General features: G+C 46.3%; 1 protein-coding gene across 3 annotated transcripts in view; it reads left to right on the top strand.

Annotated features, from left to right (window-relative positions):
• The window catches only part of GRIP2 (glutamate receptor interacting protein 2), a 294,138-nt gene that overhangs the window by 174,421 nt on the left and 92,584 nt on the right, over window positions 1–27,133 (top strand). The window contains exon 1 of one of the 3 annotated variants that reach the window (XM_075762146.1): window positions 6,055–6,133. The exons of the other annotated variants lie outside the window; for them this stretch is intronic. Within the exon in view, the coding sequence (XP_075618261.1) occupies window positions 6,055–6,133 (79 nt within the window). Of the gene's footprint in view, window positions 1–6,054; window positions 6,134–27,133 lie in introns of those variants that run through there. 3 annotated transcript variants of the gene reach the window in all.

Raw genomic sequence — 27,133 nt, 5'->3', positions numbered from 1 at the left:
AATTCTGAATTGCTGACCGTGTCTCAGCACTCTGCCCCAACCTGCGCTATGATACCATCTTTTGCAATTGTGAACACATCCTACAGTATCCCGTTGTTTGCAGAGTTCTTGTTCTCAGTAAATCTTCACCCTGTTGGTGTCTTGGTGGCTTTCATACCTTGATAGGGAAGGCTGCAAAATTCCCTTTTTTCTCTTTGAGTCTTAGTAAGTGTTGTGGAGAGAGGGGGGTAATTTTTTTAGTCTGTTGTGTTTTTCTGATAAAAACGCAAAGGATTGACGCTAACATGGGTGTTTTGATGCCCTCAGTATTATGAATTAATGCTTGGAGACTGGAAATTCAGTAAGTGTGACTATTGTTTTAGGTTATGACTTTTATTAATTTAACCAAAGTTTGTGATGTTAACATCATGGTGGAGGACAGAGGGCTTTGTGTTTTATACAGGGAATTTTCAGAAGCACATTCTGACTTGAGCACATGGGTTTCTTCATGATGCTGGTGCCCCTCAGTAACACAGATGCTTTAGAAAAGCCCATCTCACTGTCTTAATTGAATCATCTTCCCACACTCAGCTGTGTAGGAATCAGCCTATTCAGACTTTACAGGATAAAGATACTAAAGCCAAAACAAACTCCTGGAGAGGATCCCTGAAGGTGGTGTGTGCATGTGTCCTGCACTGAGTGTGCAATGCCCCTAAATCCTGTATATTCCTTTTGGGCTGTTAAGCAGGATCCTTATTTCCCTTCAGATTGTAGCATCTGAGTGATGGATTGCAGAACTCTGCCTGTTGCCTGCCTATCAGTTTAACTTCTCAAAGCCAGTTTGGAAGCTATGGTGCTATATAAGCAGAAAATATAATTATTTAGAGGGCTTTTTTTGTTGTACCTGTTGGCGCAGTGGAGTCCAAATGGTCTCTTTCACCCTAGTTGGCACAACTCTTTCTCACTGTAGGATGGAAGAAGCCTGATGAAAATAGGTCAAGGGACTATAATGTAAATACCAGTACTTCAGAGCTCTGTAACAAGCTGGTATAACACAGTACCTGCACTGGCTTGGCTGGGTCTGGTGTGCTGTGTGCTGGGGAGGTATGGGTTTTAATGCTGGTACCGAGTAGATTGTGTTATAGTCATTGTGTGTTTGTAGTGTATTACAGCCCTGTAACCTGCACAGGGTTATACAAAATTTGGATGATTGAAATCTCTGTCCTCGGCATGGCTGACTCCATAGAGCATCCAGGAGAGACATTAGGCATGTTCACGTGTTTCCCTTCCCATCTCATGTACAGGCTCTTATCCCTGCTGGCTCCTGTTTACTGGACGCTGCTGCTCAATTGTGCATAGTCAGACCCTGCTATTTAGGGATGGCACCAAAGCAGCATTATTTGTTTGCTTTTCCCATTCCATACGCATGTCCCCCCTTCCCTTAAAGCCACAAGAGAGCAAGGCAACACATGCAGAAGACTCCTGCCTATGTACCAGTGCTTGCAATGGCCACTTAAAGCCAGGACACTTTGCTCTCCTAGTTCTCCTCTGTGGAAAACACGGCTCTGAACTGATTCCATGCCTGGTGGCAAAGGAGATGTCAAACTGATCCCCAGCACAAGTCACTGAGGGCTAGGATCCATTTATTTTTTTTGTGGCATACCCTCTCGTCTCTGTTAGTTGAGTTATTAAAATGAGGCTTGTCAGCACACTGAAGGGGGTTGGGGGGGCTTCGCATCTTTCATGCAGTTTGATCCTGCTCAGCTTGTTAACACTCAGTTGCTTTTGTGATTAATTATTTAATCCTCTCCCTTGGTACTGGGGTATAATAGCCCAACCCGCATTTCTGCTGAGATTCATGGTTCTTTACTTTTCCCTGCAAGCGCTTCACACCACCTCGAAGCGCAGAGCGAGGAGGTCTGGGCTGCAGCGCTTAAAGAGCCCGTCAGCTGCCCGAGCTGCTGCTCGCCCTGCAGCGCTGCCGAGGAAGGACCGGGGGTCTGCCCACGGGTCGGTCCCAGCTTGTGCAGGTACTGGAGCAGTGGGGAGAGCTGTCCCCAAGTGCTCTGTCCCTCCAAACATGGCCTCTCACTCCAATGGGTACTTGCACGATGGGGAGACATCAGGCGAGGCTGGCATCTACTCTAGATGCAGTCAGACACAAGAATTGCAAATTGGAGGCGAACTTGTCAGTAGAGAGACTTTATTTGGGGAGTCAGGCTTGGCAGCCCTCTTCCCTTTCTCTTTTGGATGCCTTTTGAACAGCTTTCAGCTCAAGTTTTTGTAATCACCCAGGCATAGCTTCTTCAGCCGTTTGGTTTTAAGGTCGTTGCTTGTTGCCTTGATTTGTTCTCTGAGGTCATGTGCCGCAGAGAAGTTTACCAGTTCTCTGCACCCAGTGCTCAGGCACCTGCTTGCACATAGCAGGGACTTGTGCCCATGGTGGGGCAGGTGTGGGGACCCCCCTGAGCACGCTGCTGTGGTTAGGTGCTGGTGTGTGTCCACACACTGCGTGTGTGTGCAGGGGCATAGGGTGTATTTGCGCCCAGTGGGTGCTGCAGTTGTTACTGGGGTTGTGTTTCAAAATGGGTGAGCTCAGTGCTTGTAACATCCGAACCATCACCTGTCCTCTGAGGCATCAGGGCCTGTGCACTATGTGCAATCAGTGGCCCAGTGAGGGCTGGCAGGTCCCCCGGTCTCTGGAAGACACCTTCCTCCCTCCCCGAGCATCCTCGGCTATGCTTCCTGCTTGAAGCCCCAACTGCTGGATGAGGGCGAGGCCTGAGGTGTGAATAATTAGCAAGGAATTAGCTGTGTTTTCTTTATGAGATGGTCTCTCTGGTTCCTCTGATGTTTGCATCCTTCTCCTTTCATCTCACGCCTCTGTCGCAGGCGCCCTGCCTAGCCGTGGGAGGCTCTGCCGAGGGGCGGGCAGGCGCATCCCAGCGCAGCGGGGTCGGGAGCCGGTGCTCATGCCTCAGCCCTGCAGGTGTGACTCGGAGGGTGTCAGTCAGTCCTTCGCCCCGCTGCAAACTCCCTGTCTGCTGCTGGACGAGCCCTTCCTTCGGGTCTGTAAAATAATAAAGTGCCAACTCCCCTTGCCACCAAAAGTGCTGGAAAAGCTGATTACTTTATGCTTAGGAAGCTGATGAAGCATTAGCCTGGGTTTCTTTATGTTGTATTGAGGACCATAAATTAAATGGAAACTCACAATGATGAGAAAAGGAGCCAGGGAGAGTAATTATTTGTCGGGAAGACATCATGACTAATGGTTTTGCTACATGTTAATTGAAAGCGTTGGAAGTTTTAGTAAAGTAACACTCGAAGGCAGCTGGTACTGAGTGTATAGAGCAGACTACAACAGGCTGCATCACTCACTGTTTAGGAAGCTCAGTAGTAACCAAAAGGTGTTAATCAGATAGCATCTTTAAGACTTTGAGCCAGATCATGGAACCACAAAGCCCCAACCCTCTGAATGTCCCCATGTCTTTGCAGGCAGGGGCTTGAGCTTTGAAACCAGACCAAATGTTGTCTGTGCTGCAGTTTCCCCATAGGTTATATTTTTTGAGTGGCTCTTCCCTGCCAGATCCATTGGGGATGTTTTCTTGACCTGCCAGCCATGTACTTTGGTGTAAATCTCTGCAAAATCTCCTTTGGGGCTCCCTATGCAGATGTGGAGTGCAAAGGCACGTGTGCTTATGGCTTTGCCCACATGTCCTCACCATAAAATTCTCAACTTGCAGATCCAAGACCTCAAACAGCTCCCAGGTGTGCAGCAGTGGGTCCCGGTGAGCCCTGGCTGCCCACCACGGTGTAGTGGGGACTGTCACTGTCATGGTGCAGAGTGCCACTGACACCCTCCCTGTCCCTGTGGCCAGATCCAGCTTGTGGGAATGACATCTCATTTCCAGACAGAGGATCATAGTGTGTGCCTCCACCTCCAGTGTCCACTAACAGCACATAAATAACCTGCTTGGTGAGAGATGCTGAGGGTAATACGTAAGCTTGAAAGAATCCAGAGCGGAGGCTGGACTCACTGCCCTGGTAATTAGATCATAGTAAAAATAAAATTCAAGGCCAAAATGTCCTTTTCTTTTTCAAACTCAACCAACTCTTGAAATTACTCTGGGCCACACCATAAGCGTAGATACCCCAGGTGTAGGTTTTTTGCAACAAAACAGGATTTTAAGACTCCAGTATCATAACCATTGAGCCATATCGGTCATATTATTTGTTAATAGTTACCATTTCAAGGGCTGGGTCTTGACATATAAACTTCACTTTATACTGTTATTTAGTCTACTTAATGCCCATGGAATTATTCACGTTACAGGGAAACTAACGTACATAATAATTTATGGGATTCAGACTGTATATAAGAATGTTTACCTTCTCATTTCTCAAGAAATTGGCAAAAAAAGATAGTTTTGTAATATAAGAGTACATGAAGTAAGGAAGTTTAAAATACATTTTATGTACAACATCTTGGTAAAGTCCCACTTACAAAACCATTAAATCTCTCAAATTATTATCTAAATAAATATTTTATTGTATTTTAATGTGCTTTATTATATTCTGCAGTGCCCTGAGCACCTTGGCTTCATAAATAAAAGAATTATTATGTAGAGTCTTTGCAATATGAAAATTAATGCTTAAATGCTTAGAGACTTATAAAAATTTCAGCAGGTTTTCTAAGGCTAGTTGATGAGGGTTTGTAAACATGCTAATTTTTCCACTCTCAAACATTTCAGGTCAATAGAGTACAAGAGGAGATGTAACAAAACCTGTGCTCTTTTAGTAAGAGACTGGAGTGTTTGGAGGGCAGCGTACCAACTATTACACTGCAGCACTCTCTAATAACATCTCCAGACAGTGCAATAGCAATAAAGCATGACAGGATTGTATTAACAACTCTATTAATCACTTTTTGCGGTAACATGAAGAGAGCATGTTACGGCAACTGTCTAACCGTGCCCCCTTTCAGTGCCTCAGGCAATTTGGGGCAATCATCGCAGAGGACCACCATCCGTTGTTTTAGTCTCTGAACGCACTTTAACTCTTTTTTGGGGTGGTGCATGTAGTGTGTTTTGTTTCTTGGAAGGAACTCAGAGCAGGACGTGCACGTGCATCTGTCCTGGCTGTCTGCCGGGAGAGGCTTTGGGAAGGGGACAAAGCCAGTTTGATGTGAAGGCACATTAAACATGGTCTCCCTAGCTGCCCTCCTAATCTGATCTTGAGTTCTTACTTATGTTATTTATGTGGTTTTCCCCTAGCTTTGCAACCTGGGGAATGGGGCAGGAAGAAAGGTCTGGGGTGGGAGCACCTTTGTGCTGGGTTCATGGTAGGAGCCCATTGCAGGGTGGGTATTTGGTGCCCTTTCCAGCTGGGGTTGGGTCTTCTGAGCCCTGGGCAGGGTTGTTGGTGGCATCCCTCCCACCGGTCCAGCTCTGCATCACACATAGGAGACTCTGCACATCACCGCAGTATGTTCCCTGGTAGGGGAACAGCTCCAAAGTCCTCAGTGGCTGAAGATTCATCTTGGGATAACGCTGCAGGCGGTCTCTGGATGGATGGCCCATTGCCAGTTAAGCATCCAACAGGGAAAGTGTGGGCTCTTTTCCTCCTCATGTAAATGTGCACATCTAATGACCGCTTGGGTAGCGGACACATAAAATTGGGTTGGAGGGAGAAGTTTCCAAAAGGATGCTACTTGACCTCTGCCACTCACCCTTTCCAAAGCTCCTTGGTAGCCAGGAGGTGTCCCAGAAGAAGATAATTAGGCTTGCGCTATTTCAACCTCCTCTGATCCCTAAGAAAGAGTTAATTACAGTCTTTTCCCTCTTGCTCAAAGGTGGCTGGGTATTATCATCAGAGCTGTAATTATTCATGCTAATTGCTTATTTGGAGAGGGAGAGAGAATGAGAGAGAGAAGCCCCAGACTCCACATCAGTGATTAGCAGAGCAGACCAGGTGCACTTTGTTGAGGCTGGACCCGAGGTAGTGTGAGGGGGTGGAAGGAGATTGGGGATGCTAGAGTGTTTGTGAGTGAGTGGTGGAGCAGACCCGGTCCTGCTAATGCTGCCACCTCCTCTGGGACTGAGAAAAAAGAGCATGCACTTCTTGCAGACCTTCCTCCGGTGGAGGGCACTCCGAGGTAATTGTACTCCTGACTGGAATCTTCATTTGTTTTGTGGCTTAATTAACCTTTCATAATTTTTTTTTGTTTTGTTTTAAATCTCCCTATGAGGGAGCAGGGTGGGTTCTGAGATGCTTGTCTGAGGTTTGTGCTTAAGCTCCTCTACAGATCTTGTGGCTGATATTTCATTAACTGAACAAAACCTTCTATGATCCCCTGACAGCCTCGGTGTTTTGGTGTGTTGTTTGAGTTGGAAAGGGGAAAAGGAGGTGGTGTGTCTGTCCTCTTCCCTAGTTGTGTGCTTTTAATAATAGGGCTGATTTCCTTTAGAGGCTTATTCCTGTAACCAGATCTGGGGCTTGTCTGTTAAAAGTAATGGATTTAAGCTTTATTTTTTGGTGGCTGAGAGTATCTGAAGTGTGATGGTCCTGATTAGGTGCTTTGAGGGCAGTAGCACAGTAAAATTTAGCATGCTGCAGAAGCTGGGACTTGGTGGGAACATGCTGTGGGAAGCTGTCTCCTTGGACGTACCTGGAGTGGTTTGGGGACAGTGGTGTGCTGTGAGTGTGATGGCACACGCTGGCTTCTTCTGAAGCGACTGAATTGTTGGTGAGATGGGAGCTTGTTTTAAGGACTTAAGTCATCCCTAAGAAGTAATTATTTTATTTTGCTTTATTTTTTCCTGGAATAGAAGGACCGTGTGTCCTGCTTGACTAGGGCTGCAAACTGTTCCTGGTATCTAATCTTTGCGTGCGTCAGTGGGGTGGATGAGCGGTCCCCTATGGTATGGGTTGTTTTCTGTTACATTTCTGTTTTCTCTTAAGCTTTTGATTCCTACTGTTCTTAAGGCTGAGAAAAACAACCTTAAGAATCACACTTATAGGTGACATGAACTATGCAGGTTTTAACAAACTAACTGGAAGGAGCTGCCGCCTGCCAAATACCTTTGAACGTTCCTCTATCCTTTTTATAAAGGTCTCTCTGCTGTCCTCCTTATGGACAGCATCCACGTGCTGTGCTGAAAGCCAAACCAGACTGGTCTCTTTTCTGGAGATCTAAAATTATTATCCTTGTGCTTTACTTCCTAACTGGCCATAATTATGTTTTAATGTACTGAATAATCTTTTCATCTGGATGTTTTACTACTCACTTAAATTACACAGGCTTTCCGTGTTTATATCCTCTTCCTGACAGAGGAATTAGCTCAAGTACAGTGAGGCAGGGACCAAGGACTGCTGCTGCAGGAACTGCAGTCGTCTCCATCCTCTGGGGTGGGAGGCAGGGACAGTGATGGGGAGATGTCTCCTTGTAAGTATCGGGGAAGTTTGGATTTCCAAAGAGGTTGGAGGTTTGGACTAGTGTTCTAACAGGTATTGCGTTGCTGAACCCGAGCTGAAGGTTTATTTGTAGTTTTCTAAGCTTTTTGTGTGCTGATTATTTGGAACGCTAGATGTGTCCAAGAAGGCAAGGAATCCCAATTTACAGAGGTGGTGCAATAGAAATAACCTTTAGTAAACCCACTGCAGTGCATCCAAACTAGATCCTCTAAAGGTAGCTAATTTTTTATTTCTCTTGAACTCTGTGGGAATTAAGAGCCTACATGCTTCCTAAGGTATCTGGCCAAAGTGTGATGTGTGGGTTTTGTTTTTTGTTGTTGTTTTTTTTTTTTCTTCCCCCCCCATATCTTCTGAAAATTACCACCTCATCCTTTGCTGTTCTGCTCCAGAATAGTGTAAGTGCATGTTTGTACAGCTAGTTGCTACTTTCTGCTTTCCTATGGACCTTAATTTCCCAAACACCTCCTAAATAATGCTGTTGTAAAGCACTAATATACCTTTGTGTGCTCCTATAGCAAGCTTCCTGTGCACTGCTAGCAGCACTTGCTTCCTCTATGCCTGCAGTTTATTCTTCATGGTTGGGTTCCAGGATTATAAATGAGTGTTGACCTTCTTGTACCTCTGTTGCTCAGTAGTTCAATTCCACGTGCAAATTGCCTGGGGAGGTCAGAAATCTTTGGGCTGTAGACCTGATCTTTGCTTTACTTGGGTTGAAATAGTGCTGGTGCCATCAAGGAGGGCAGTATCCAAGAGAAATGTGCTCTAGAGGCTACCAAAGTCCCTATGGATGCAAGGCATAAGGGAAACACGTCCCTCTGTTGAGAAACTACTTAGGGCAAACAAGTATATAGCTCTTATTGAGATTCCCTGGTTGTGGGGCTCTGCAGGAGCGGAATTTACTTTGAAAGTCTCCATGGGCCATGTCCTTTTCAAGTCATAAAGGGATTTCTTGACAGATTTTTGTCTCCCCTATTTCTGCTTTGAGATCAGAGTTAGAGTATGTAGGTAGGAAAGAATTCTGGCCTATTATTGGATTTTCCCATTAAGCTGTTACTGGTAGGGAAACAATTGAAAAGACCATCAGACGCTCTGTTCAGAGTGTCTCTGTTGGTGTGGGTTAATGCTGGCTCTGGATAGATTGGGGCTAAGCTATTGCACTGCCATGGTGTTCGTTCCTGTCCCCCAGGAAGGGAAGTGACTGCCAGGAGCAACTTGTCCACTCACTGCTTGGTGTTGGGAGCTGATGCTGTTGTGTGTTCAGAAGGTAAGAAGCGTGGCCAAGGTGCATCACAGGGATGTTAACCACTGTTTTGGTAATAGTAATAATAATAGTAAAATAAATAATAAAAATAATATAGCCTCTTCTGGTGACTTGGACTGTTGTGTACAACTAGCTGACCTTGTGCACCATAGGAAAAAGGATGTAGGACGTCTAACATGGGGTAGTCCCAACCAGAGATGACACCAATTGTCCTTGACCTGTTGACATCCCAATTTTTGGGATGTGAGTAAAGAGTCTTGGAGCAAAGCAGCTGCAAGTACAGGACTTAGGTAAGAAGCTGGGCAGTGAAGACTCGTAGTAGTTTGACGTGTTTGCTAAATGCCTGCCTTTCATCTGCTGTTGACCTGCGTTGGACTCTGAGCTAATTGGCAGATATACAGACAAGCCTTCTGGAAAGCGGGCATGTCTAAGCAGACTTGGTGTGCTTTGATCTGAAAGGCTCTCCTGTAAGTATTAGCCAGCCGTTCAATTGATTGCTGTGGGAGAGAGGTTTTGATGGAGCGAGATGGCACAGTTGGGTTTACTGGATTTTTTTTAACTCTGGTAGTTGAAATTGGAAAATGTAGAGGAAAGGCTTTGTAAGAGGCTGGCTTTGGGAGTGGGGGAACGGGGGAAGCTGACTCTTCAGTCTATGTCAACTACTGCAGTAGTTTGGGCAGTGTTTTAATCTTCCTTCTTTTTTCTGACAAAATCCGTTAATTAAAAGGTTACATCAATCAGCACTCATTAAGTTTGACAGACCTAAGACTCGATGCTAATTCACAGAGCTGCTCTGTATGGTGTGTGTTTAAGTGTCTTTAGGGGCTAGGGCAGTCAGCAAGTAATCATTTATCAGTTTGAGTTCTTCCTCCATCTTCCTCCCAGTATATCTGGGTGGGGGGAAATGGAGGAGGGAGAGTTTACAAAACTCAGCAAGATTAGTGAACATCCCAGAAAAAAACCTCTGCATTAGCTATCAGAATAGTAGAGCTGAGAAAGGTGTTTGGTTAGACAATGGCCAAATTACTCTTCCCAAAGAGCACTGTTCTCTATGGCAAGCCCTAGTAGGACTCTGGGCCAGGTCTGAACAGTGTGGGACTGTGCAGCTTTGAGAGCAGTTTTTCTCCAAATTGGCCCTGGGAAATATCCTAGTTTAGAAATCATTATCTGCCTTAAAGCGTAACCCCTGCAGCAACTGTTTTCCCTTGTGGTTGGGCTTTTCAGACAGTTTCTGTAGCCATGTTGCGTGGGACAAGTGCTGGTTTTTTTGTTTGTTTTTTTTGGTTTTTTGTTCCCTTGAGATACCACTATTCCCTTTCTTTGCTCTCCTGACACTGAGGAGGGCAACCCCAGTCATCTTCATCCCTGGCAGAACTTTAAAACCCTTGCTTAAATCTTTCTTTGTTATTTTGTCTGAACAGTGACATGCAGTGGCGACATAACATGATGGAGATGGTGCGTAACAAGCTTCTGTAGAGAGAGTGAGTCATATGCGTACATACATGTGTATATATATTTCATTAGTGCTTAAACACGTTAGTGGTTTCTCCCACATTCCTTTGCCAGTGCAGCAGCCTACGGCAGGGATTTCATGGGCTATTCCCAAGATCAGACAGGCACGTTGCAGCTTTCTTCTATATTCCTCTGTCCATGCTCAGCCAGAGTTACAAGGTCCTTTACAAGGCAGTGGTCACTTTTCATTCTCCAACATATAACAACTAAATATTCTTGATAGTATTACCTTGACAATAAATAACCTGTGCTGCTCTTGCTTTGCGCTGTGTTACTCTCTTACTCCCTGTTGCACTATGTACGTGCATACATCCATACACATGAGCCCACTACGATGTTTTCTGCTGAGGTCCCCACCAGCTATAAAGCTTTGCTGCTGCCACTGCACGAAAGCATTTTGTACGTCCATCTTCAGAAAACAAATGGGCAGTGATCTAGTAGGGATTTGGTCGGGCAGGCCAGAGTATGAGGCTCAGCTGGAAGCAGTGCTGTGTAATCTTCATCCTAACATAATCAATACCATGATGCGGGAAGCTCTTGTATGAACTGTCTGAATCCCCTCCCCATCCTTTTCTAGTAGACTGCTCTGTGCCTTCAAAAAGATCTGACTTCAGGGACTGATTTTTTTTTTATTTTTTTTTTCTTTCTTTACTCTGTGTGAGACTTAATTCAAGTTAGCACATGAATTTTGTGGCCTGCTGAGTTTACGTGAGGGGAGCTGCAAAGGCAAATGTCAGAACAGGATCTCAGTTCCTGTCAAAGGGTTGGGAAAGATGATAAGGGATATCCAGTGCTTCAATTGGACTCATTTGGAATATCAACAAATTATTATGATAACCAAGTCAGGCCCTCCTGGCTTCAATATCTGATTTGTGACCTCTGAAGTGACTGGTGACACTGGGTGAAATCGGCTCTGAAGTCTGATTCTCCCTACACCTGGGTTTTATGTTTTGGTTTTGGGTTTTTGGGTTTTTTTCTACTGTCTAGCAGCTATCTGCTCTGGTAGGTCAGCTAAAGTAAGAAATACTCAGCTGTGTCATCACAGCAGCACCCTCTTTCTTGCAGGGGTGATGTTGTAACCATGTATATGCGTGTGTGTGAGAATAAAAACATTAAACTGCATCCCTTTCTGCTCCTGTTCTCTTCCCCCAGCCCTGCGTTAGCCATTTTAAAAGGAGTTTTAGAGTCCAATGCTCTCAATTGAAAGTACATGCTGCTCCCTCGTGGAGCACCGCGCATTGCAGGCAAGGCCTGGAGCGTAGCACGGCTTTGCTTGCAGCCTTAGGCAGATCGCTGTGTATAAAGAAGCTGGTCTAGCAGCCTCTGAAACAAGTGATGCTCCTTTTAGGAGGGGAAAATGGGATTTTGCAAATGATGAAATGATGGGTTTTCCTGTCTCCGTTTTCTAGTCAGTCCCTGCCTTGGGATATAACGTGTCGGAATAGCTCGGGGAGCCAGCTTGGTTTTGGAGGATGGATGAGTAAGGAAGGATGAGGACGTGGTGGTGGGAGAGGTTTCTCCAGCCTTTTTTAGAGATGAGTTGACTCGAAGAGCCTGAATGCCCGGGATATTAGACGCTTGCCTGCAAGTCCAGCTGCTCCTGCAGCAGCCCTGTGTCTGCAGTGCCGCAGCCGAAAGCAAAGGCAAGGTGCTGGGCGCTGCCAAACACAGGGCTGAATCCCTTTTGCAAGAGATGGAGCAAACCTGAGGTCTGAGCTGTTCCCAAGAGGAGCAGGAATTGCTCCAACTGCCTCCTGTTCTGCTGAGGTATCTGCTAAATCCTACCATCATCCAGCAGCTCTTAGAGAGCTCAATAAATAAATGGTCCTTATCATGTCTGCTGGAAGTAGGTACCTTTTTGGAGAAAACCCCTCTTCCCTTCGGATGCACAGGGAGGGGGGAGAGGTTTGAAGCCTGGCTGTAATCAGAGAGGGCAGGGTTGGCTCATGGCTCCTGAGCTCCTCCAGCTCACGGACCCCCCAAGGGCAGCTGGAGCTGGCCTTGCCCTTGGCGCTGGTGGCAGCGGGCGCTGCGACGCTTGCTGGGCTGTTGGCACCCATGTGGCTTCATCCCTCTGACTCTGTCCTTCAGCACCAATATTACCTGGGGGGAATATATAAATAAGACAAGAATATCTCTTGTGACCCTTCTGTAGCTGCTTTGAAAGATCAGCTGTACCTGTGCTAGGCTTGTGGGTATCTCGCTCTGACATTAATAAAAGCTTCATAATAATATTGATGTTAGAATCGAAAGCATAAATTGCTTGTTAATTAGCAGCTGAACAGTGGCTTGAGCAGTGCTCATAATGATACATATGAGGGTCAGCTTCCTGAGCTGTGTCTGCTCTAAACTACACAAATGGCATAAACGCAGATCACAGGTCCTGTTTGCATTTAAAATAGCAGAGGTGTCATTGCTAATGAACGCATCTTTCTAGCAGATTCTCAGCAGGCTACTAGTGCAGGCGCATCTTGAGAGTGTCATTTGTGACATTGCCTGGAAGGAGCTGGAGTGATCACGGTGGGAGACTGCCTCCTGGTCACCTGTTTGTGGTTGCTCTTGGCACTTCCAGGTAATGCAGAAACATGGAGTTTGAGGCTTTTAAACAAATTTTAGATTTAGATGATGGGAGGAGATAGTCTTGCATCGTTTGTTCAATTCCAGGGAAAAACAATTACCTGGATTAGTTCAGCCACTGTCGCTGGGAACCTGCCTGGAGAATGAAGTGTAATGCAGTATAGGTACTTTTTGGAAGCCCTCCTTGCTGAGGGATGAGCTTCTTGTCTGCCTCTGAGGTGCTCTGGCTCTCTGCAGAGTATCCTGGGATGGAGGAGACTTGTGCTTTGACTTCATCAGATCAAGAGCAGATCTGCTGATACACGTGAATGCCCGCACATGAAGCATTGAGGTCCCTGAGTCGTGGCCACTTGGATCCTAGACTGGAGACAAAGCTAGTATCTGGGCTGCAAACACAGCCTAGACACTGAAGCCAGTTCTTCCGAGAGATAAAATAATTTGAAATTGAAAATTTGAAATAACCTGAGGCTAACGTAGCATCTCTGAGCATGCACGGTGTTGTTTGGCTGAACAAACCCCACAGGTCATCTCCCCCTGCCTGCGCCGCCAACTCTCTCAGCCCTCACGTACGGACATCTGTCCCGTGGAGCGGTGTCCCAGGCTGCCGGGCTCCCAAGTGCTTCCCAGGAGGGATCTGTGAAGGTAAGAGATACTGTACAAGCTGTCTGCTGGTATCAGCCTCAAGATGAGGGAATCTGTAGACCGTCCCCAGGACAAATGAAGTAGTGCTGCTCACTTCTGCTGGTTTTCACTTTGCTCACAGAAACCTGTCACGGGGAGAGGTATGGCTGGCCAGCGGTCCTGGGGCTGTGCAGTGCCATGGTGGAAGATTGTCCTTGTCTACCACACTGCAAGTCCAATTAGATCCAAGTTTTAAAAGACAGCTGATACGCAGCAGAAACATCTTGTCCCTGGGAGCTTGGTGACTGAGTCATGCTGCCTCTGTCCCTCTCTACCCTGGGAGCCTCTCTTCCTCAGACCTGTGTTTTTTTTTTTTTCTTCTTTAAACTTGGAGGATTTTTGCAGCTACATGGCAGAGAAACAACAGGCAGGACTGGCTTTCTGTACTTCAGCTCTGCTCCCAGCTGCAAGTTACAATCCAAAGATCATTTACTTGTTATCAACAGCTTTTCCTGTTGGCTGTGTCAGTCTCCATGCCAAAGAAACACAGGTTTCTCAGTCACAGATTTAGGAAGCGAACCAGCTTACTGGGAAACAGCCAGTGACAACTAGTTAGGCTTAGAGTTGGAGGCTTTCCTTCACTCCCCCCGCCCCCCTGCCATGTGGGTGGTGGTGGTTTTTTTTTTTCTTCCTAAATGGAGAGTCTTTAACATAGTGAACTGTCTGGAAGTAGTATTATCCTTCTGAAATATAACTCACAGAAGAGGTGTTTGCTGGGTTTTGGGAGGGTGTTTGCTTTATGTTATACTTGGTCTTCTGGAAAAGGAGTTATCAAGAGGAAATCTTTAACGTGCGTTGTTGAGGCTGGTTTGTGTCAAAATAGAAATCCATTGCACAACTCTACTGAAGAATAGGCTATGGCAAATAGGGTGGCATTTTTGGCCCCCTCCTCCAATTTGATTTCCTGCAAAGAAAAAATGGAGTTGTAAAACTGAAGACACAGCCATGCCACCATCCAAAGCATGCTGGCATCTCCCATGGCCCACCCCTGCTGTGAATGGGATTGAAGAGTAGCTCTCCAGTGTAGCTTCGTTAGAGTTCATAGTTAGCTCTGCCATCTGTCAATCAAGCATCTCTAGTGCAAGTCTGTGCTAATCAGGTGCAATAGCGGTGTCCGTATTATGGATCCTCCTCTAATGAGATGGATAGTAGATGGCACATACCATTAACCTTCCAGGCTGTTCTAATTACTCAATTTCTGATCAGAGACAGCTTGTGTATAGGTATGTGATGGTTCAACTCAGTAGAGTGTTGCTGGAGCTGCACATGCTCTGGCCTCCAGCTGACTCCTCTCTTTCCTTCCCTCATTCCCCTGCTCCATGCATGAGCAAAGTAAGACTGAAGCACAGTCTTGTCTTGGAAAAGGGATTGAGATAAAGAAAAAAACAAAACAAAAAAAACTAATAGAGGAAAAGCAAACTGCAAGAACCTCCCAGGTTTTGTGTATGTTTGCACTCAGTCATTTTCTATACCTTTCTTCCCAGCCTTCGTATTTTTGCCTAAATCTTTACCTCATCAGTCTTAGGAGTTGCTTTGAAATGAGACTTCCGTAATTTACATTTCCCCACGTCCCCTTATTTAATTCAAACACTGCTTTAATCCTCTTCTGGCCCTACCTGAGCCCAGCATTTTCATGGGGGAGAAAAAAGCTTACTTCACTGGTTGGTTGTGTTTACTCTCTGGTTTGCTGGCTAACTCCTTGGGGTTTGTAATCCATGAAGATGTGGTGTCTGGTCACACACAAAAGTGGTGCTTAGGGTGGGCTGTGCTAGTGCAGGCATGCAAATGTGCCTCAATAGCTTCTGGAGTAGAGCCAGCTCCCAGTAGCACCAACCAGGGCCAAGGGTGACAGGCTGTGCTTGTCTAAATGAGCAAACACTCTCCTCCGGAGCTGATGGGTGCTCAGAGTGATGTAGGAGGGACCGCTGGTGGGGCTGCCAGCTGTGGACTCCAAGCTGGAGCAGTGTGAGTGGGATCCCAAACCCTGGGCACTGCGGTAGCTCTTCAGGACGTGGTGCAGAAGCAATAAGAAGTGGTGCTAACTTCTCCCATTGATCCAACTTTCATTGTAAAGCCTGAAGAGAGATTTCTCAAGGTACCACAGATGAGGTGACTGGGAAGTCCTTTTCCTTCTGTCCTTTCCCAAGTGAAGTAGGTGCAGTGGGAGGTATTCAATTAGCAAGGTAGCTGGGGGTAAACATTGACCTCGTCTTGATGAGAATGTATAGGGAACATGTGTTGGCACACTTGGCTTGGCTTAACATGACTTAAAGAGCCTCATCTAAGAGGCAGAGTAATGCATCTGAAGTTGCTTAGATCTGAACTTGTCCCTAGGCAACGACATTTGCCTCAGGAAGACTCATCTTGTACTGTATGTTCATTATAGCTGAATTCTATTTAAGGATGCTCATGGTAGAGCATCCCATAAAATAAAATCAATTATGCTTCAGCCATCCTCTCTCTACTAAGTGTAAAATGGGGATTGATTGTGCCTCTGAGAAGAAAATGCTGTGTAACGCATCTCATCTATGTCTAAATGTGTTCCTGGTAGACCAAAACCATTTAGAAACAGCAGTAGCAGGAGTTAAGATCCTGGGGCTGGATGGGAGCTGGTACTGTCTTGTCCTACCCTATGTTGCCTTAATACAGCATCCTTTTTGCAAATGCACTTGAACAACAGTCTTGGGAACAGCCCCAAATGTAATACCTGATCAAATTGTGCCCTTGGTGTGTCAGATTAGCTGCAGATGTGATGCTAAAGCAGTCTTGTTTAATAGATTTTTATCTTCTGTACCAGTGGATTCAAAGGGATGAAAAAGATCCGGAGTGCTGGGCCACAGCGTGTGGGAGGAAAGCAGCCTCTGAGTCACTGGTAGTTATTAAATGACAGCAGAACTGAAATGCCTCGAAAGCCCCAACTGTGCACTCATGTAGGCTGCTAATTGTTGATGATGTGTAAAGGCAAACCCTGACCGAACCTCTAAGAGAGCCCTGTTTCCCTAAAGAAGGAGAGAATTAAAATGGCCTTTTTGCCGGCCTCTCAGCTGAGCTATGGGACCGTGCATGATGCAGAAGGCATGGTCTCCTCTTGCAAGAACTAGGGTGCAAAGGATAGTAGTCCCTTCTTATTCTGGGGGGGGAATGAATCCCCGGGATTGGTGCTTGAAGGGCGAAGGACTACTGGATGCAGAACTGCTCCTGCTTGTGCTGAGCCACTTTTCCTTCCCGAAAGAGCAAAGATGCTCTTTTAGGATATAAAGCTCCAGGCTCAATTGCCTGATTGAGAGCAGTCTTCTCCATCCTGTGGTTTTCTCATTCACCAGGTCTCTTGCTTCACCTAGGTTGTCTTTGGCTTACTCCAGACTGTCTGTGCAGGAAAGCTTTCTGGTCAAGGCTGAGGAACATCAGCGTTAACTGGAATGAGGTATTTCTACCAGATAACAACCCTCCCTGAAGGATTTTGTTGGAAAAATTTCTTAACTAGTTCAGTTCTCCTACAATCATGGTGCCATGAGTCCACAAGGACTGAGCACTTTCAGCTCTGTGAATCACTCCTGGGCTGGCACTGGTGGCCTCAGAGACCCAATGGAGAGGAGCCAAGTCATGGAAGTGGCATGCAGGGCACTCCACTGCAGCATGCTGTCACCACGCTCCCCCAACAAAAACCGCTGTTCATGCCTCAGGTTGAGGCACTGCATAATGCAAGCTTTGCATGATGAGAACATATGAATTAGGAGCTTACAGCTCACTTTAAAGTCAGTTAGAAGAAGAATCCTCCCTGCTGACAGCCCCGAGAGATCATGACTCTCATTTTTGTGGTTTAACATGACTTTTTGCCCCTAAAACTGGTGCTGACTAATTCTACAAAAAGACACATTGGAGCTGTAGCTCGCTGCCTGAGGAGATGTTGGAGGTATTAGTAGGTCACTGGTTAAAGCTATGTAAAACTCACCAGGGCTTAGTCTGAGGTCAGAGCCTTGTCCCCAGATGTAAGACCTGCTTGCTGTGTGGAGGGGCTCAGACACAAATATGTACCTGCCCCCCAGCTCTGTCGGGCTCGCAGTGATGCTGTCTCCTTCCTTGCTGTCCTCATCGACTTGTTCATCTGTAAGAAAACACAATGCTTTCCTAAATTTAGCTGCATAAGTACTGTGGGTGTTGTCTCTTCTCCCCCTTCCCCTGTTTCGAAGGCCATCTTAAAAACTGCACAGTGATTTAAATGGCAGCTCGATGGGAATCCATAGCAAATGACTCTGCAATTAGTAAATCTCTCCTATTGTGACAGCTCTATTATTAAACTGCCATAAATGCCAGGCTATTAATCTGCTGTCTCCTCAATCCCCATGCTTCCCTTTCCTTGCCCATCCTTTTCGTGATTTGATTTTTTTTTAAAGTTTCAACTGCCTTCCAGCAAGTGTTTCCAGGGAGGGGTTGTGAGGTGGCACGTGGAGGGGCAGGGAGGCTGTGTGGCACCATCCCTTAGGAGCTGTCACCTGTAAGACAGGTGAGAGAAGGCCCCGAATGGTCACCTCTCGCTTGCTTTGAAACTTTTGCTGCAACTGAAGAATATGGAATTCCTAATTTGCAAAAGCCACCGTTTAGCCTTTAAGGAAGCCCCTTTGTGCAGGAAGGCAAAGAGGCAGGGAGGGAAGCTGTGAGAGCATATAGGCGGCAATATTGTCTTAGCAGAGAGCAGAGCCTGGAAAAGTCATAGTTGTCCCAAAAGAAGCGTGAGCTTAGCAGCTGCTGTTTCCTCCATCCTGTGATACAGGTGTGCATCTCATTTCTTAGCCCATAAAACTGCTCTGTCACCCCAGGGCTCAGGGACAGGTGGTGCTGTCAGCAATGTGGTGGGGTGGGAGCTTGCAGGGCTGCAAACAGCAATGAGAGCAGAGCCTCAAATTTTACCCCAGATGGTGCCTCCATAGTGTAGGAGTGTTGTGTGTTGGCAGCGCACACTTGCACGCGCTCATCCCTCCTGAAATAGCAGAGGCTGCCTAGCCGGGGGCAGAGGGAGTGGTAGCGGGCAGAGGAGCAGCTGCTGTAGTGTAGGACTGGGGTTTTGTCTTTAATCCGAGCGTTGAGTTTGGCCTTTTGAGGAGGCAGGGCTGGCACCTCTGTCCTGGGGTTTCCGTTAGGGAAGGAAATAGTTTTCTCCTTGCAGCAGTGTGAGGATGAGCTTTATTGTAGGGAAGTGTGTGCTGGCTGGCAAGAAAGCACTCAGGAAGGTCCCACCAGCCTTAAACCTCTGACCTCTTGGCTTCCCGCTGCTGCTTGGGATGGTGCTGGTCTCAGTGGAGAGGTCTACCGCTTCTGCAGCTCCCTTGGCACCATGGTGCCCTGTGGAGGAAAAGCTGATGGTGGTGCTGCCTGGAAGCCTTGCCGAAAATCTGGACGTGTATTTAGAAAACATGTATGTGTAGCCGTCCTGTTCTCTGCTTCAGTAAGATACTGCCCTGTAACCACCATGTTTTCACCTGCTGCTTGGAGAAGAGTGTATCTTGCAGGTACTGCCTGGACTAGATCTTTCTAAAAGCTTGGAAATTTGGGATTGTATGGACTTTTAACAGATGGAGTATAAAGAAAAGATCCACCCTGCTCCTTGGCAGAGCTAACAGGAGAATGACCTATCAACCCAAAATCTGAGACTTAAAAACTGTCATGGGGATTCCTCCAATAGGGGGTTGCACCCTTATTTTTTTCAGGCTTTTCTCTCAGCCTCAATGACTTAAATGTAGTCATGCTGGCATAAATCAGCTGTTGCCATGTAGACACCTAAATTCTCTTTGCACCTCATTGCTATAGAAACTTCCCCAACTTTGGTGCTCTGGGAACATCAGATGACTCCAAGCCAGAGCATCCGGTTGAGGAGATCTGCTGTGGGCTTGACCTGTCCTGGGAAGGACTTTTGTCTGCTGCTGCTTTTGGGCTGCCGAGGTATTAAAGAAATTGAAGAATCTGCATCCGCTTAGTGCCAGCTTTAGTCCCTTGTGATGAGAGATGGGCTTCCGCCAAGCACGCTGCCCTCTGTTAGCTGTGGGTATTTAGGAGGCTCTTAAATACAGTATTTATACTTCTAATTATGCAGAAATCCTTCAATCTTGGCCTGTTTCATCTGGAATTATGCTCAACTGTCAAATCCTGCCAAATACCCTTTTCTTAGAGCAAGGGAGGCTGGTGCACTTGGATTGCCCTCTGCTGAGAGGTGAAACCTGGCCAGGAGGACAAGCGTCCAGCCCCAGGTGGGATGAGCAGATGTGGGGCTACGGGTGTGGATGTGCCCACCTCACTTCTCCTTGCAGCGGTGAGCAGCTGTGGCACCAACCTTCCCAGGCCTTCACCCTGTGGGGTCCCAGTCAAACACGTTGTCGGATGCCTCCCAAGTAAGGAGAGTATTTTTGTGTTTGGTCCATGGGGTTCCTTCATGGCAGTGCTTCCAGAGGAGGCTGGATGGAGGCTTTCACCAGAGAAGATGGGAGAGGAGAGAGTGGCTTTGGGAGCGGACTGATGTGGCAGCTACAAGAATGACTTGTGAAGAGCATTTGCACCCTCCTCCTCCAGAGCCCTGTTTCTTCTGGCTAAATCATTTTACACCAGGAATGAGTCATTCTGGGGATAAACTAAGGCTAGATGATGCTTTGTATATTTATAGTGTATTTAACGTGGCTGCAATTCAGATCACAAACATCCTTTGCGATGGTGCAACTGCTGCCTAAAAAAACACCCCTGCGGGTTTGAGACAAATGCTGTTTCTAAAGGAATCCAGTTCTTGATTACCTTGGAACATCACAGAAATTGTAGGTAATTGTTAGCCAGTTATGTTCGGGCCACCATCTGCCCACCACACGGTGCTCTCCAGGAGTGTGCTGTTACTGCAGGGTGCACCTGAAATCTTGCAAGGAAGCTTTAATGCCCCTTTGCGATCTGTCCCTCAGGCATTGCTGCTTAGATCAGAGCACCAGTGAAATTCATTGCTCTGTCTGATCATTTTGATCAAGACCTATTTTCTTGTCTCTCTCCCCCCGCCCAACATATATGCATCAATTCCTCAGGCTATATTATAGACAGCAACCCCATAATTTTCACTCAAATCTCCACGTCCTATTAAGCCTTGCACTGCTTCTTAGCAACGAATTAATAGTTGAGTGAAAGGGTTTTATAGTACAATACATTCTAGAGAATAAATATCCTTAAATTACTATTTTGTAAGTAATTGGAGAGAATATTTCTGTTATGAAAAACTTTTTCTAGGGAGTTCTTTTAAACCTGTAATGCTAGTTTCTGTTCTGCAGTTGGTCTGGTTATTACTGTGTGTCAGGGATGTCAGCTAATATGAAGGTGGGAGATAGCAAAACTAGTTTTTCATAGCTCTTCCTATAGCTCTCAGAAAATAATTTTCTCTCTGTGTTGCTTTTTTTTTTGTGCTTTGAAAAAAAGGAGGCAGTCAAACCATCTTTTTGCCAACTGTACAGCTTCAAAACTTGGTTTTCTTGGCAATAATTCATCCAGTGCTGATTCTGGCCTGGATTCTGTGGGTTCATCTTTGTGGAGTAATAAGGTTTGCAACAGTGAGCCTTTCAATATTGTTCCCAGTGGCCCTTGCACAGAAATATACTCTTGGAGTAGGAGGTGTAGCTCTCAAGAGTGAACTTCTGCTGCAGTTCCTGTGCCTTTGAGTAGCAGAAACAATGTCCAGGAAAGCACAGGGAAATAAGATATTGAGGGAACAGCTCTGTTTCTAAATACTGCTCTAAACTTTATGGAAAAACCCCACCCTCTACTTTTAATGCCTTACTGCACAGGTAAGTACTGTGTTTTCAGCATGCAAATGGCTGCTGAGGTAGTGGAGATTGCGTACTTTCTGCCTCTTCTCACGTGTAATCAAAAGGTACAAACGAAAAGGCATCTTTCTTGTAAACTGGGTAAATGGGTTAATAGAGTTTTGAAAATATCCCCTCCTAACCCATCCTGTTAATATCTCAGCATCCATCTAGATTTTAATACTGTCATGTGCCCGTGATACGCGTGTCTGTCATCTGCTTGCCTCATCAGTTGAGGAATACTCTGCATGATAGAGATCACTGCTGAATGCAATATGATGCTTTGACTGGCAACAATTTGTCTTCATCTGCACACTAAATATTCCATTCTCTAGCTAGGGGGAAAGGCTTGCTTTAGGATAGCAGCTAAGTGACTATTCTAGGCAAGGGTTTAAAAAAGCAAGTATTCAGCTGAACTTTGCACAAATTCAGTTTTTAAAAACTAGTTGAGCTTCTGATGTTTCTGCGTCTGGTACCCTTTCCCTGGACTCTGTGTCTCCTGCTGCCGTGGGTTTGACTGAGACGCTCTTGTATGGGTCGTGTTTGCACTGCTTTCTTGCTGGGTTTTAGTATGTTCCCTTTGATAGTGATTCAGCAGGAAATTCTAGGTTTTAAGGGGAGGAGGAATAGAGGAAGCAGTTAATGAGCTGTATTTGCTCTTCTGTCAAAAGAGATGAATTTTCTCTCTACAGATTGCTAAAGTTAGGAGCTTAATCCAAGGGAGTTGAGATTAACTGTTCTCTAGGAAAATGTGTTTTTTCTCCTTGGCCATCCTAGAGGAAGCCCAGGTGATGCCTCTCCTGCTTGTTAACCCGTGTAGGTGGGGATGGACCCTTTCCCTAGAGCCTTCCAGAAAGGCACTGCTCCTGTTCTGAGCAGCACTGCTGAGCTTTTGTGATATAAAATATTAGCTTTACTTTCCTTCTGATTCAAAAAACGCCAATCCTTCACCCTTCTCCCCGTGTGTTCTGGCCCCAGGTGCTCTGTTGCTTTTCTCAGCTGCAGTCTGGGTAGAGTGGGTTGGCACGCTGGTACTCCCAATGGTGTGGCCTTCCCCCATCTGATAAGGGCATATGAAAAATGCTTTGCTAATGGGTGTGTTATTCCATTTGGAATTGTAGTCAGGATCTTGCAAGGATGTGCCAGATGCCTGGTTTTCTGAGCAGCGAGGGTGCAGATTTCATGTGAAGGAGGACTCAATCCTCCTTGCCCTGTAGCAGCAAGAGCTGAATGGCCATGACCTGCCTTTATTAGTTTTCAGATATCTTTGAATGCACTTTTTCTTCCCCTCCCCTCTTTCTGCGAATTAGGGGTCACTCTTCCTTTGCTATTAGGGATCTTCCTCTCTCTCCTTAAGCGATCTCTCCCCCAAAGAGATCACATAATCAAGCCAACCCCTTTCTTTCATGTAATGCAAATCCCACCTACCCCAGGTAGTTAAGATTACCAAGTAACTTTGCTTGCAGCCTGTGAGAGTGATAGGTTGTAGTTGCCCTTGTGGTTAGCAAAATGAAAGCAATTTCCCTCTGCTTAAATGGAAGGCAGTTGTTCTCCCCACTGGCTCCTTTAAATATTCTCCCAGCCTAGAGCTTAGCAGCCTGGTCCTGGCCACCCTGAAGTTTGTGGGATCACGCTCTGGCTTCTGCAGGATAATGACTTTTCTGCCCACGTCCAAGTGACACAGGCTACCAGTTACGAAAGGAGAATGGTAAATTCATCTGTTAGCTGCTCTCTCTCCTACAAGATTTACTTCCATCAGGGATTTTTACAGGCTAATGGTGTGTCTTTCGTGATGGGGATGTGTGGTGGAGGAAATTTATTGTTCCCTTCCTAATAGATGGCTGTAATTTCATTTCAGAACAACCACTTTATGTGCGACAAAGCGATTCCATTATGCCACTGCACAGCGTTGGGAGCATCTGTGGCAGTGGGGGCATTTGGATTAAAGAGAGTAAAGGCTGCACATCTGCTGCCCTCCACCCCTATTCACAGAACACAGTGTTAATCCTAAAGAAAAGAGAGCAATTAGCTTGTAAACCCTTCCTGAACCCACTGGAAGATTAGCCATTTTCAATTAAAGCTTTTCAGCTGTAAAGATAATGGGCTAAAATTTCCAGCTTTTAAAAAATACTATTATTGACCATGTGGCTTTATTTCTGTCAATTTACATCCTTTATAATTAGCTACCCTGCGATAATTAGGACTGCCTTGCACCGTACTCTGTTCCCCACTCTTTCCCCTTATAATGCAAATGACAAACTGACTTTGTGGTCTGTCTTCTGGCCTGTTGCAACTAGCACGAATCCACTGCTGTTGTTTGGACCAGCGCTGGGGATGAGTGTAAGCAGTACTTTCATAGGTTACTGTAACTCACAAGTGAAAGGATAAACCTTTACGTACTGCTATGAGCATGCTGTAACTGTTCCTGGGGAGCCTGGATGGGAGGAGGGAGACTAATCCCATCTTGCAAGCCTGCAATAACAAGCAATTTGCAGTCCCTTGGGGAGCTCCACATGCTCTAAAGCCAAAATACTTCTTTATATTTCACTGGTCCCAGCACTTGGGGGTTACCTGGAGCTGTGTCCCAGCTTGGGAGGTAAAACTTCACAAGCTGGAGCCGGAGCCAAACCGGCAGATGGAAATGCTGTGCCCCAAAACATGCAGCTGATCGACCCTGTCCGAAAGCGTCTGCTGAAAGCCGCGTCGCTCCTCGGGGCGCCTGGGTAGTGCCGTGAGCCTTCCTGTGGCAGCAAGGCAGCCTGGCCTGGTTTCACCCTGTGTCGGAAAGCTGCATGCCAGCCACTGTGGAGTTGCAGTGCCTATTGGGTCATCTCGGTCTCCTTACTATGATCTGCTCTCCCCGCGTTTCCTGCGGCTCATGCACGAGTGCAGCGCTGGCGTCGCTCAGCGTGGTCTGTGCCGCAGACCCAGCGTGGGTGAGAGGCTCGGGCTGGAGCTGACAGCCAGCTCGTGGCTTCATCCGGCGCTGACCACTGCCGTGTCCCTCTCAGCCAGGTATTCCTGTCTGCACTGCGTGTGCAGCCTTGCGTCCCATACTACCGTGAGTTAATGTGACCAGCTGTGTTTTGGGGGACTTGTGGCTTTAGTCACTATGTGTGACTGAAAACCAGCAGTGCCTGAGCTGCTGTTAGTGGCTGTGCTACATCTAAGCAAATAAAGAGAGGAAAGGCTGATCTTTCCCAGGACTGCTTGGCTATGTAGGCTGAGCTACCTGACATGGAAATGAACCCTTTGGCCATGGCCAAGGACTTCTGAATGAGGTAAGCTCAATGAGTTATTTGAATGCAAAACCACCCAGAGCTCTGACTTCTGGGTGCGACGTGGGCTGTGCTTTTCTGAGTCACCAACATTATTGGTATGGCTCCTAGTTCTTGGCTGTCTCCCATGCAGACCTTGGCCAGGTCCCACCTAGCTTTGCCTTGTCTCTTCTAGAAGAGTTGCACAGTGTAGATGCTGCATAGTAGTGTGTAAGAGCAGATATAAAAGCCATTAAAGCTTTTTTTGCGTAAGGAATACAGCTTGGTGCTCTTGGGATCTCGCTAGCCTTATCATGCTACTGATACTAACATCGTCTTTTTGCAATCAGCACTTTCCTGCTATTTCTTTGTTGAAATGCATATGAAAATATGCCTTGGAAAATATTTTACATTTGAACTAGTTAATACAGCACCTTGGAGAGAAGGTATCTGATGCAACAGAGTACAAATGAAGCCTCATTAAACAGGAATTCAGTGATTCTGCTGAATGCCCCAGCAATTAAATTTCATCTCGATTCATATGCAGGTCAGGAGAGTTTGGAGAATAGAGGAAGCAAAGCACTGTGGCTCTGTACTATGCAAATTAGTGTTAACATGGTATTTCATTTATTGTTAATGCATTGTTACACTGCTACTCATTGAAAAGAAACTGTGTGACAACTGCTAAGACTGATGACCCACTTGCTTATTTTTCCATCTGCGTTGGCAGCGTTGCCTCTGAAAAGATCAGTGCCAAGATAAATTTTTTAAGGGGAAGATGTGGAGGTTTTTCCCCTCACAGGGAAGAGTGGAGCTGGATGCTGACTAAATGTTAAGACCTGTCCTTCAGGCTGCAGTAAGCTGTAGCGTGGCCTCTCTCTCCTTTGGGGCGGGATATGGCACGGCCCGCATCCCTGCTACTGGAAGGAGCTTTTGTTTGGGCTTAAGCACCAAGTCCCTTTGTAGTAAGAGGGACAAGTCTTCAGTCCCTGCTATTGCAAAGGCCTGAGCTCTTGTGCACGTGACGTAGTGAGGAGTTCGCACCTCTGCTCCCATGGGGCAGCTCCCTGCCATCGTTTGGGCTGATTAAACTGTGGGGCTGCTGTTCTGCGTTTGGAGGCCTGAAGTACCGGTTCCCCGTTTTCTCTATATATCCAAAGGTCCATAGCAGGATGTGTTTCCTGTCTTCCATTTTTTATTAACATGGTCTATGTGATGGAGCTTTTTTCATCTAAACTGCTTAGCTATAGTGGGGAAGGAAGGTGGATACTGGCTGGCTGCTAACACAGACCCATCACTATTTTCGTTCTTGGTGATATTAATAAAATGTAAAAAAGAAACAGCATTTCTGCTGAAGAGGAGAGCTCATGAGCAGGCCCTGCCAGGGCAGCACTGGTGCTGATACTGAGGTGCTAAGTGCAGTGTAAATTGGAGTGGTTTAATGGCCATTCACATGAGTTTTTTGCTGTGCTGGTTCAGTGCATGCTCAAGAGGACTGTACTTGTGTCCCAAGGCTGTTTGATATCTGCGAGCTACATTGCTATGAAAGATTGGGGTGGGGGGGGAAGTAAAGCCAATGAAGAACATCCCCAAATGGGGGTGTGTGTTTTGCCCAGAAAAAGTGCTTGTTCCATACAACACAGCTACAGAGGTAGACATAAATGGGAGAAACATGCTCTGTCTAGCTGAAAGTGATGGATGCACTTTCAGATCCTTTGCATGCAGGTTCCAGAGCTCTGCTCCTTTTGGAGCAGGTCATAAACTCCCACCTTGCCTTGGCATGGCTGATGGTTGCTGATAGATCATTAACCTCCTGCTGATTTGCTTATAGCTATATCTTGTCAAGATCATCTCCGTTTGGCTTAAAAAAAATTGGAAAGCTGAGATTCACTTTTGTTGGGATGACCTCTGCTAACAAGGTTCCTGAACAAGCTCTTCTGTATCATTAGAGCCAGCTGGTAATAAGTGATCTTGCACTTTGCTGCAGCCTATTTGTTTTCCCCTGTTTCTTTGATCATGCTGGAGTCCCCAGCCCTGTAGTGTCCTACTATGATTATCCAGATCCAGAAATCCAGAGCCTGGGGTAAATTGTGGGATTTCTCCTAATAAGAAGAAAGAATGGCATAGCATATGTACAGTATTAAGGGAGAAAGACATGCTCCATGCTGCCCTGAGGACCCATTCTTTGTTGCCTCAGCTAGGGCAAAGTGGCTGGGGCTGCTCTTTGCATAACCTGAAGTACGGCTGAAGGATCCGTAAATGCAATTGCTGCCCGCAGATCAGAGTACTGCCTTCCTCCCATGCAGACTAGCATTAGAAATCCTTCTACCAGGGTTTTGGACCCGTTTTCACAACTTAAGATCACTGACTGAGGTATTAGCTAAAAGGGGGCAGTAAGGAGGAGCTGCTTGGAGGAGGCAGGGTAGTCATTGAGATTAAACTCAGAAATGCTGGAAAACACTTTGAAGCGGTGTGAGACCTTGCCTTGGTGGGGGCATGGCTTGCAGGCATGAATTCTGGTGATGGTGCCTGTTATTTATGGCTCTTGACTCCTGTTTAAAATGCCTGTGTTA

This window comes from Balearica regulorum, chromosome 10 (genome assembly GCF_011004875.1).
Source record: "Balearica regulorum gibbericeps isolate bBalReg1 chromosome 10, bBalReg1.pri, whole genome shotgun sequence".
In the NCBI taxonomy this organism is placed as follows: domain Eukaryota; kingdom Metazoa; phylum Chordata; class Aves; order Gruiformes; family Gruidae; genus Balearica; species Balearica regulorum.
The sequence above is the reverse complement of the archived record's forward strand: the minus strand, read 5'-3'. Positions and strand labels throughout refer to the sequence as shown.